Source organism: Musca autumnalis, unplaced genomic scaffold (genome assembly GCF_047663935.1).
Source record: "Musca autumnalis isolate F117 unplaced genomic scaffold, ASM4766393v1 scaffold_3, whole genome shotgun sequence".
Taxonomy (NCBI): domain Eukaryota; kingdom Metazoa; phylum Arthropoda; class Insecta; order Diptera; family Muscidae; genus Musca; species Musca autumnalis.
Window position 1 is genome coordinate 113,881,021 of NW_027411866.1, and position 11,913 is coordinate 113,892,933.

The window sequence follows — 11,913 nt, forward strand, 5'->3', positions numbered from 1 at the left end:
TTATAGATGAGCTGAAAGCGAGTCTCTATAGACGATGTGAAAGGGAATATTTACGGACGAGCTGAAGAGGGACTTTATTTATAATATAATTATAATTTACATTATAAGCAAAGAGAGTCCTTAGAGTTGACTGAAGGCAGGCAGTCCTTATCGGCAAACAGAATGATATATTTCCAGCAAACTAAATGTCGGATGTCCGACACATCTGAAAAATTTACAAGCCTATTTTTGTTATAGTTTCGATTATCGGAACAAATTTATAGTGTTACGGTTAACTTAAAGTTAAAAGTGATCATTAAATTTAAGGGAGGACCTCAAAATTGGGGTTTCCGCGTTTTCAAATCCATCCAATAGTAAAAGGAAACATATAACAATGACCCATAATAACTGAAGGTAGTGGTGATAGACTCAGCATATTCATACACAAAGTTTATATGATAACAACAGAGAAAATCATTAGAAACGTTTGAAAATACAATTACAATATAAAAAACATAAGTCCCAATTTACATTAGGCGAGTTTACTTGCGGCAATTGTCAGTTTGTGGGTGAGAGAGGGTGTTGAGAGGCAAAGGGTTACCATATACCTCACCTCTCTCTCCATCAAACTGACAATTGCCGCAAGTAAACTCGCCTAATGTAAATTGGGACTAACAAAGAAAAATTGATCAATAAAAAAGGCGTCAGAGAAAAAATATTTTCGTTTGACATTCATACGATATTATTCCGAAATCGTTCAGAAACCTTTACGAAGGTAACTCCGATTTTTCATACGATACTTTTCCGAAACCGTTCAGAAATCTGTACGATGGTTAGAAGAAAAAATTGGCCTTCCGAATTTCCCAAGAATTTTCTTCAGGTTTCGTTTCGAAATCGATACGATTTCGCTCCGACATTTCGTTCCGAAATTATGTGAACCGCTTCATACAACTTTCATTATGAAATCGTTACGATTTCGGATCCGACATCGGACATAGCATCCGAATTTCATTCCGATGCCTGTACGATTGATTTGCTGAGTTCATACAAACATGTGTATGTTTGTATGTATGTGAATGTACCCAGCAAACCAAACGTGCCGACATCTTTACTTCCGACATTAGGTCTGTCTGGTTACTTTCCCGGCAAGAATTGTCCATCAAGAACTTTCTCAGAGAGTAAGGAGTTTTTATTCTCTTTTGCTAGAAATTTGTAAAAAGTAAACAGACACCTTCCCAGCAAAAAAAACAGCAAGTAATCAGCTGACTTGCCAAAACAGAACAATTTGTCCGCCAATGAAGGAACCAAAGGAAGCAAAAATGTTGTAGTTTATTAAAAATAAAAAAGAAAATGACCCAAAAAGGATTTTTCCCACTATGCAACTTTGTTCTCCAAAAAAGCAATACAATTTGGCTTGCTATTTCCACAATAAAATTGTTTTTAATTTTCACAAACATAAATCAACAAAAAACAGATCAGAACAGAACAGATTTTGATATAATTTTTCACATTTATTTGTAGACCAAATTCCGTCACATAGTCCAAATTTAATCAAAATTGGACATATATAGCGTGTTTCGTACATCAAATACCTCAAATCTGCCTAAAATATATACACTCCACGTCAGTAAAATAGAACACCTAAATTTTTGTTAATGTTAGCCTATTTATCCAAAAACGAATGAATCTGCGTTTTTAATCTTGTGGGGATTGAAAGTCTATGATGTTCCGTATCAAACACAGAAAAAATTATGTTTCTAGCTCTTCGCGAAATGGTTTTCTGATCAATTTTTCGATATTACTATGAAAAATAGGCATTTATTTTTGGTCATTTCGGTTTGGTCCGCGAACAAGTCCGCCGTTTAAAGGTTTGGAAATATGCTCCAGATTTAGAGGAAGACAATCTGATATGAAAACAACCGCTATTTTATTACACTGAGGGAAATTTAAGTACCTTTTGAAAGCAACATACGAAACCTAAAATCTCAATTTCCATGACTGTGTTTTCCCGCGAAAACGGGGGTTTTACATATGAGAATTCAGTTAAAAAACTACTAAATCGTAAAATCCTGTATGGAGAGCATAACCTAGTCCATTTATATTGTAACATAACACTGTTGAGAACAATCGCGGACACCGAAATAAGAACACATATAAAATTCAAAGTCCAAAAGTTGTGTTCAATTTGAAAAATGTGCTAAAATTTCCCTCAGTGTATTAAAATAGCGGTTGTTTTCATGCCAGATTATCTTCCTCTAAATCTGGAGCATATTTCCAAACCTTTAAACGGCGGACTTGTTCGCGGAAAAATCATTTTATTGAATAAAACATCTAGATTTTTATAAGAAATGTTGAAGTTTTTCATAATTATCTTGAAAATATTCCATATTATCAGCATCCAATGCACTCGATTGTATCCGTGGAGGTTGTCTGTGTCATATTCTATCTTATAGTGCAGAAATATGACATTACTGCGCGACTCCAATTGATATTCCGAGATGTTTCAATTATCTGTCATTTTAAACCCTTTTACGCTGTTATTTCGGTGTTCGCGGAATTATTTATAGGTTTTCTTCGGTGAAAAATAATTAGAAAGCCTTGCTTTATCGACTGAAAGAAAATTCGGCTTTAATATCACAAAAATTCGCGAAAATAAAGTGACTGTTCTATCCTGATGACCAAAAATAAATGCCTATTTTTCATAGTACTATCGGAAAAATGATCAGAAAATCATTTCGCGAAAAGCTAGAAACATAATTTTTTCTGTGTTTGATACGGAACATCATAGACTTTAAATCCCCACAAGATCAAAAACGCAGATTCATTCGTTTTGGGATAAATAGGCTAACATTAACAAAAATTTAGGTGTTCTATTCTACTGACGTGGAGTGTATATGAGAGTTATATCCAAATCTGAACCGATTTCGATATAATTTGGCACACTTATTTCTAGGCCAAATCCCGGCAAACATTCAAAATTTTATTGAAATCGTACATATATATCGCGTTTCGTGCATCAAATACCAAAAATCGGCCGAGAATATATATAGGAGTTATAGCCAAATTTGAACCGATTTCTTTATAATTTGGGACACTTATTTCTAGACTAAATACTGTCGCACATTCCAAATTTAATTGAAATCGGACATATATAGCATGTTTCGTGCACCAAATTCCTTAAATCGGGCGAAAATATATATGGAGGCTATATCCAAATCTGAACCGATTTCTATATAATTTCGCACACTTATTTCTAGACTAAATTCCGTCGCACATTGAAATCGGACATATATAGTGTGTTTCGTGCACCAAATGCCTTAAATCGGCTATATCCAAATCTGAGCCGATTTTTACCAAAATAAATAGCGTTCGTCCTTTGGCCAAAAAACTATCTTCCCCAATTTTCATGCGAATCGGACAATAAATGCGACCTGTACTTTGTTTACATAAATACATGGACAGACGGACAGACATGCGGACATGCGTAAATCGACTCAGAAAGTGATTCTATGTATATCCCTAAAAGGAACTATGGGTCTATCTCGTTTCCTTTTTCATGTTACAAACTAATGCACAAATACATAATACCCCTTACCACAAGGTGGTGTAGGGTATAATAAAAACATATGTGTGATTGTTTTCAAGAAGAAGAAGAGTTGCTAGTGCTTGCTAGAAGAAATTTGTCCAGCAAGAATTTGCAAACTCTCTGTGAAAGAACTGTCCAAATGTCTCTCTCGAATCGCTCTCTTTTGCTGTCTTTTTGTGGGTAACCAGGCAGACTTATTCTCTTCGAAATCGGAACAAAATCAGGGAGCTGACACTGGAAGTTAATTGGTGGGTCGATGAACATAAGCGGAACAAGTGGTTAAATCATCTGAAGGGTTGCAACATTGGAGCCAGAATAAGTGAATTGTGGGCAACGGTTAAGTCACTCTCGAAACCTGGAAAGAAGAAAGATTGGACCTCAGTTACGTATGGCGATGTTACGTTGATTGATACGAAGAGTTTGTCGAGCACCCCGGGAGTGACAGGACGAAGAGAAGAGTACTACTACCACAATTTACAATGGATGATATTGGGAAAGTCAGCAGGAACGCTAAATCGTCCAAAGCGTTGGACGCTGATAGAATCTCCATGGCAATGCTCAAACAGCTGGATGTGACGGAAGTCGAGCATCATCTCACTAATGTACTCAACATGTGTTTAGCCACCCACATCGTTCCCGATGTCTGGAAAATGGGCAAGATGGTCGCGCTACCGAAGCCAGGCAAGTATCCCGCAAAGGTGAATCGTAAAGGCCGATTTCGCTTTTGTAGCCGTTGCAAATATCCTTGTTTAGTCCTCCCCAGCGTCAGAAATAGCTATCCAGTTGCCGATCATCAGCATGGGTTTCGTGAGCAGCACAGCACGACAATACCAGCATTTTCTACGAGATTAATATGCAAACATCAGCCACTAAATCTACCGGCAGCCATTCTGCTCGCCACATGGTCTCCAGAGGTGAGCACTGAGTAGAATGTCATGTTCGATGGTAACAGAATTCCGACCACCAATTACCCCAAGATTCTAGGGTTCACATTCGACAGCATGTTCACGTCGTACATGCATGCCACAGCTGCGACAAGCTGAGATGTAGGAAGGTCCTGAACTTCCTCGCCAACAGCACTTGGGATGCAGATAAATAGACCTTGTTGCCTACATATAACGCGATAGGTTGGTATGCGGCGTCAGTGTGGTTTGCGAACATAAGTGTAACGCGATGGAAAAATATTCAAACCTCTCAGAATGCCGCATTGAGAACTGCAACATGGCGCCTGCTTATGTATTCAGTAAAGATTCTTCCAGTACAGCAACACAATGGCATGCTTTCGTTGCAATGTCCATTAAGATAAATTCGTATTTAATTAGCGAAGACACAAATCACTCTAGCGAAGGCACAAATCGCTATAGCGGAGACACAAAGCGTTATGTTACCCGGCAAAATTTATTTGAAGTTCTTCTATGTGAAGTAGTGATTGAATAGCCTTTTTAGAAGCAGTCCACGCAGAGTCATGAAAAATGCATTCCGTTCTGCACATTTTGATAATGTCTGATTTGAATCCATTTCATAAAATTTTCACATTTTAGCAATGTTTACATTTATAATAACCTTTTGCAAATAAAATCCTTAAGAACACAAGAAATCATATTGGGGGTCGATTATCGATAGCAATTATCGTTGAGTGGAGTGGTCAGTTGTCAAAATTACTTTATGTATGGCAACCTTCAACTGAAGTTGCGAATCTCAATTGACGAACTGGCTATTTCTCAGCAACCAGTTTTTTTCAGTTGGAGGGAATATTTTCGCAAAATATGTGCTTAAGAAGCAAATTAGACAGTACCTTCACTGCACCATGCCCTTGTAAAAATCATGACTTCTTTCACGTAAAAAGATGTAGTCCGAAATCACTTGCACTCATGATTCAACTACTTCTTTGGCAGAGCACTGTTAATGTTAACAGAGCTATTCAAAAATGGGTTTCTTTGTAAAAATATCTTTTTTAAGATCTGTGGCCGAAATAATTGTTCGATGGCAGGGTCACCTCCAACAACCTGTAAATATCACGACATCTGGCAATATTTTTTAAATATTTTATTAGCCCAGAGGATAGCTGTCTCGATAAGCTTTCAAATGGTACCCATGTTGTGCTGGCAGAATTTTCCATAAAGGATCTGTGGTCAAAATAATTATCCTTATTGCAGGGTTTATCCCAAAACAGTATATATCGCGACATCGGGCATTTTTTTTTAAAGATTTTATTAGCGCAGTGGATAGCTGTCTCGATAAGCTTTCTTATGGTACCCATGTTTTCCTGGCAAAATTTTCCGTAAAGACTCTAAATAAAGATATTTTTTACAAAGAAACCCATTTTTGAATAGCTCTGTTAACATTAACAGTGCTCTGCTAATGCGCTGTTAGCAAAAGCGTTAACAGAGCGCTTTGTGTCTCCGCTAGAATGATTTGTGTCTTCGCTACGAAATACGCATTTTTCTTAATGGACATTGCAACGAAAGCATGTATATTGTAAAAACGATGGGCATAGGTCCATGTTTTGGTATAGCGCCATATAACGGTACCTATCGATTTTCGGTATTTTGATGATTTTAGCTATAATTTTTAACCGAACTATCTGTAATTTGACATTTTATATTCTCTGCGGGCACGAAACTTCACCAAAAATCGTCAACATAGGTCCATGTTTTGGTATAGCTCCCGTATAACGGAACCTCCCGATTTTTGGTATTTCGAGGCTTTTAGCTATAATTTTTAACCGAACTAACTGTAATTTGACATTTGATATTCTCTACGGTCACGAAACTCCCCCAAAAATCGTCAACATAGGTCCATGTTTTGGTATAGCCCCCGTATAACGGAACCTCTCGATTTTTGGTATTTTGAGGCTTTTAGCTACAATTTTTAACCGAACTAGCTGTAATTTGACATTTGAGGTTCTCAGTGGTCACGAAACTTCTTCACTAAAAATCGGACTAGCTGTAATTTGACATTTTAAGTTTTCAGTGGACACGAAACTTCTTCAACAAAAAACGCCAATAGGTCCATGTTTTCGTATAGCTCCCATATAATGGTAGCTCCCGATTTTCGATACTTTGAAGATCTTAGCTACATTGTTTGCGGAACTACCCGTAACTTGACGTTTGAGTTCCATATCAAAAGTTGTAAAGATAGGTCCATGTTTTGGTATAGCTCCCGTATAAGGTAACTCCCGATTTTCGATACTTTGAGGGTCTTATCTACATTGTTTGACGGAACTACCCGTAATTTGACTTTTGAGATCCCCTGTAGTTATAAAACTTTTCCACCAAAAATTGTAAAGGTAGTTCCACACTTTAATATAGTCCCTTAGGTGGTACCTTCCACCTAGCTGAACACATTTAGTAGATTAAATTATATAATTTAGGCATTTGGGGTATCCGAGGTCGAAAAATTGTTCCACATAAAATTATGAAAGGAAACTAATTATTCCATTTTAATTAAGACTATTTTATGGTACTTAACTTAACGACTTTTTACTTGTTATTCTTTCTATGCTCTTCAAATATATCATTTCATTTCCATCTTTCTTTACAGGGTCTAGCCTCACCCGGTTCTCCAACAGATGTCGGCAAAGCCGACGGGCACTGTTTACGCGATGGTGAAATTGTTGTCTTCGATGATATCGACACAAATTGGATGAATAAATCGAATAATTCCTATTCATCAAATCATTCCAGTGGTCAACATCATCGTGGTGATTCATTTCATGCCAATGAAGATATACTGAAAGTCACCAAAATGATAGGTCAATTGCCTATAGCCGAATATGAAGGATCACCACGACGTTTTGGCAATCAGCAACAAGGAGGTGGTGGAGGAGGAGGGACCCAAAAGTCTAGTGGTGGTGTTGTTACATCAAATATAACTAGTGGAGGAAGTATTTTACCAAAAAGGCCACCTGGTTTTCCACAACGTGTTTCACCAATGGCTGTGTTAACACCACAACAACAACAGCAGCAACATCAGGAAGCCGCCCATGCTCGGCATCAACAAATGCAACAGCAACATCAATTCTATGCTCAAGCCACTAGCAGCGGTAGTTGCAGTAATGCTTCATTTTTCAACAACGATACAGCCAATAACAAGTCAACCGGTAACCTCATAGATATCGACGGTGATGGTGGTGATATGATTACGTCGTCCACAAATCAATCACAAAGTTCCAGCCATGATTCGTCAAAATCTAAAGTAAAAACACCAACATTCGATTATCTATATGAATTCTCGGAGACACGTAAAGTTCTAGAAGATTTCTTTAAAGGCAACAACGATGACGAGAAACGTTTTACGGATTTCACTGAAAGTGGTGATGATATTAGTTGTGTAAGTTGTCATTTGTTGTGGAGAGACAGAATAATGGTGAGATTGTTAAAATGTTCTTCTTGTTCAATTACAGGATACCCATCATGAATATACCAGCCAATTTGGTCAGACAACAGACGAGGAGTTACATATCGAACAATCATATATTGGACAACGTTTAGCTAGAATACCCAAAGAAGAATTATATATGGTACACCGTTCACCCAAGAAGCAACAGGTATGTGGTTAGAGCAATGTAAACAACAAATATACAGTCTTCAGTAGATATTCTGCCCTCTAAATTTTGAATTTAAATAATACGAATTAATATTTCAAAATCAATCAATTGCTTTTGCCTTTGGAACTGTCTGCCGCCTTTGGATAATTTAGTGTATGGCCAGCGATTTGACACCGTGTTATTTTATTTGCAGTTACTGTGTCAAATTGTTGTAACTTGTTAGTGTTGTTATACCCTCAGCCTTTAAACTAAAGATACGCCCAAAAGTGTGCCTCACCGAACTAATGGTTTTAGACCCCAAGTATGTTTGGACGAAATCCGTTTCAGACAATTTGTAGTTGATTTAGGCATGTCCGTCCGTCCGTATGTCTGTCTAGCCGGATGTTGCGCACGAGAGAATTAGAACGGATCAATCGATTTGGTTCATATTTTGTCCAGACTTAGTTTAAGTACGAAGATAGGTCATATCGGTCCACTCCTACCGGCGGCACACCCACCCCCACAAAAGTTTAAAATTTTTTGCTAAAATGGTGCGCACTATATCTGCCCAAGGGAGCAACAGAATTGCTCATAATTTTGTATACTCCTTCGCGCACCTCACACACAATATTTTGAAAAAGTGCAGAAAAACAGCTTGTCTCGGATCCTTTTGAATTTTTTTTGCATCAAGTCCTTCTTACAAGGGGGCATGTCTATACTTCCTGAGATAAAGGCCAAAAAGCTTTAAAAAAGTCTGCCGGAATCAGCTAAACTGGGTAGTACGTAAGATAGCCCTCGAAGGGAAAACCGATTTTGTCCAAACGTTGTACATCGTTTTATTTCTTACTGATTCGGATTATGGCCGAATATTGACTACATTGGACTACTTATTCGGGTAACCCCCACACAAAATTTTGAAAGACCGCAGTTTAAGGACTCGCCCGGTATCGTTTTTACATTTTTGGCAACATGTTGTGTATGCGACCCTAGTTTCGTGAGCAAGTCCAACCATCTGAGAAATTGGTCCAAAAACTCAAAAAACCACTGTAGACGTTAGAAGTATTGTGTTTACTGAGGGTATATCTCTGTCAGCACAGCTGACTGATACTTTTTTACTTGTTCTAATCTGGTTCTTCGATGGGCTGTAACGGCAAAGGTACTGCAGTTGAAATGTGCAGTGTGTTGTGCGGGTTTGTGCCTTATGCTGGGCAGATGTTTTGCAAGGTTTCCTCAATCCTTGCCCTTTAGGAATTCAAATGCTGCACAATTCCGAGCGTAGTTGAGCCAAAACTCTGGTTTTTAGTGGCAGCTGATGGTTATATCTACCATATGGTTTTTAGGATGGTTCTCACGATAAAATCCAAGCAAGTACTGCAACGAGAGTATGCCATTGTCGTACTGAATGAATCTTTGTCTCCTCATGAAGAAGGTCGACAGAAGACATGTTGCATTTGCAGTCCTCAGTGTGGCATTCTCACAGGTTTGAATACTTTTTCCATCGCGATGTACCTATATTCGAAGACCGACCTATCGCGTTATATGTGGTCAACAAGGTTTATTTCAGGTCCCAACGCGTTGGATAATTTAGCGTTCCTGATGACATTCGCAATATCATCCACTGTAAATTGTGGTGGTTCCTTCTCCGCAGGAAGAGATCTAAAGCGACATAGTACTCTTCTCTTCGCCATGTCACGCCAGGACTGCGCGACAAACTGTCGCCTTAAATAACCAGCGCACCTCCTCGGATAGCTCCCTGACTCTAGGGTCACTGGGTTTGGTACGATGAAGCTCGTCAAGCTCATTTCCTAATCCCGTCGCCTCTGCTGGTAAGTTTGGTCTCACTTCGGGTATTCGACCAACAGGTATATGGCGAGCGGCCGGAGAACTGATTATGTCTAGGAACGCCCGTTCTACTACCCGAACATCAGTAGGGTTTGGGAAATCTCTGAAGCAGTGATTTCTGAACTCTCTGAAACTAGGCCAATTAGCTTTCCCATGATTGATGAAAGTGTCGCGTTCAGAGGTGATGAAATCAGGAGATTTGCGACGAGTAGCTAGGTAACAGCATTTGTCAGACCAGGAGACACGAGGGTTATATCTGGCGAGAGTGTCACAGCTCTCTGCTAGAGCTATCAATCTGCTCAGCCAGCACTATACATCTCTGGTCATTGCCGAGGACCGATTGTCACAACTCGTAATGAGCATTAACGTCCCTCAAGACCAGACTAACCGTCTGACCTTCAGAAAGCGGGCTAATGTTGGGCCTATAACCTGGAGTACAGGTATTTATCGGCAGGATGTATGTATACGTTCAGCAACTCTACCTCGGCCATTCCACGCCTGACTGCTAGGCATGTCTAGGCTAGATAGGTCTGTATTGAACAGACTGGTGCAATAGGAAAGCTAATCCCGCAACTCCATTTATAGTGCGATCCTTTCTCAGTACGTCGTAACCATCATAACGCTGTAAGATGCAGTCGTGTTAATGTAGCGACGCAAATATGTTCGTGTATTATTTCAGTTATCTGGTTCTTCATTATCCAGACTTAAAAATGCTGGTTGCGTCCATATGGAATCAAGAGACAGGTTAGTGGGGTTAGCTGGGCAGCTAAACAAAAAAAGGAAAAAACAGCGTCTCGTGCGGTCCTAATCCATATGAAGGGAATGTGTTGGGTATCATGCCATCAATTCCAGCCCAATATAAACTGAGGCGACTGCACCGTCCGAATCTTAACTGGCGTTCTTCTGATGCGATGGATAGGGCTGGTCCTCAAGTACGGCATTCATACTGTATCTCCGTACTGCTTGCGCTACGGCATCAATGTGAACGCTGATGAAGATGGTCCACTGGCGTCATGAGGAGGAACCCTGTTGCAGTCCTCAGGCCGGCATTCTGTTAGAGGCCAATGCGTAGCGCTAACATTTGCATACCGCCCTGTAAGAGGTCGACAAGGTTCCTTAGTCAGCAAGCCAAGGGCTGCCGGCGAGCGACTTGAGGACATTATTCCTACGTCTGATCTTATAGCGAATAGCTATACCTGGACCACTTAAACATGCTATCGAACGATACACCCAATAGTGGTCGGAATCAGGACGCCATGGGCCAATATGTTCAGTGTTCAGCCTCATTACAGCCGTCCAAGTGGTGAACACTGTGGCAGTTGATTTAGCGGCTGATATTTTCACATTCCTCAGATGGTAAAACTGCACTAGGTCAGCTAATGTAGTTGTTGTTCAGCTTGGTTTTTTTCAACGCCGCGACCATGATTTTCTTCCGACTCATGAAATCGACCATTTTCTTGATCTTACCTCGGAGTTCATTGCAATTGAATTGCAAAAATGATGCATTTTCAGGGATTGGAACAGCAACGTCTGGTGTTAAGTGCTGGGGTGCAGATGAATTTTATGACTGTGTTCATGGAGTTGCCATTTCCGGCTACAGAATTCCAATTGGCTAAATAAGAGTAATGTCCAGTTTATCACGATCGTATGGTTATAGAATTAGTCATATTAGAATTGCTCTGCTATATGTATCGGTTTTTAATTCATTGCAGTTATTAGTCATAGCATCACCACAACTCACCATTAATTGTCGAAGATACTTTCTAAAAGCTCTTCGTCGATATTTGAAAGTTTTTATCAGAATACTATCCAAGACTTTTGAGGCACATTTAAAGGACTATGAAATTTGCCATAGTAGGAAAAACAGGTTCCAAAAATATATGTATGTAAATATATATAAAAATACATACATATGTATGTATCTTGTGTAAATATAATGTATTCTGTCAATGTCAAATTCGCTGACTTGTGTCAAAGG

At 39.2% G+C, this 11,913-nt stretch overlaps 1 protein-coding gene across 8 annotated transcripts in view; it reads left to right on the forward strand.

Annotated features, from left to right (window-relative positions):
- The window catches only part of X11L, a 44,017-nt gene that overhangs the window by 15,610 nt on the left and 16,494 nt on the right, over positions 1-11,913 (forward strand). For all 8 annotated transcript variants that reach the window (XM_073973881.1, XM_073973873.1, XM_073973880.1 and 5 more), the window contains 2 exons: positions 7,109-7,897; positions 7,971-8,114. In XM_073973881.1, coding sequence (XP_073829982.1) covers positions 7,109-7,897; positions 7,971-8,114 — 933 coding nt within the window. The remainder of the gene's footprint in view (positions 1-7,108; positions 7,898-7,970; positions 8,115-11,913) is intronic.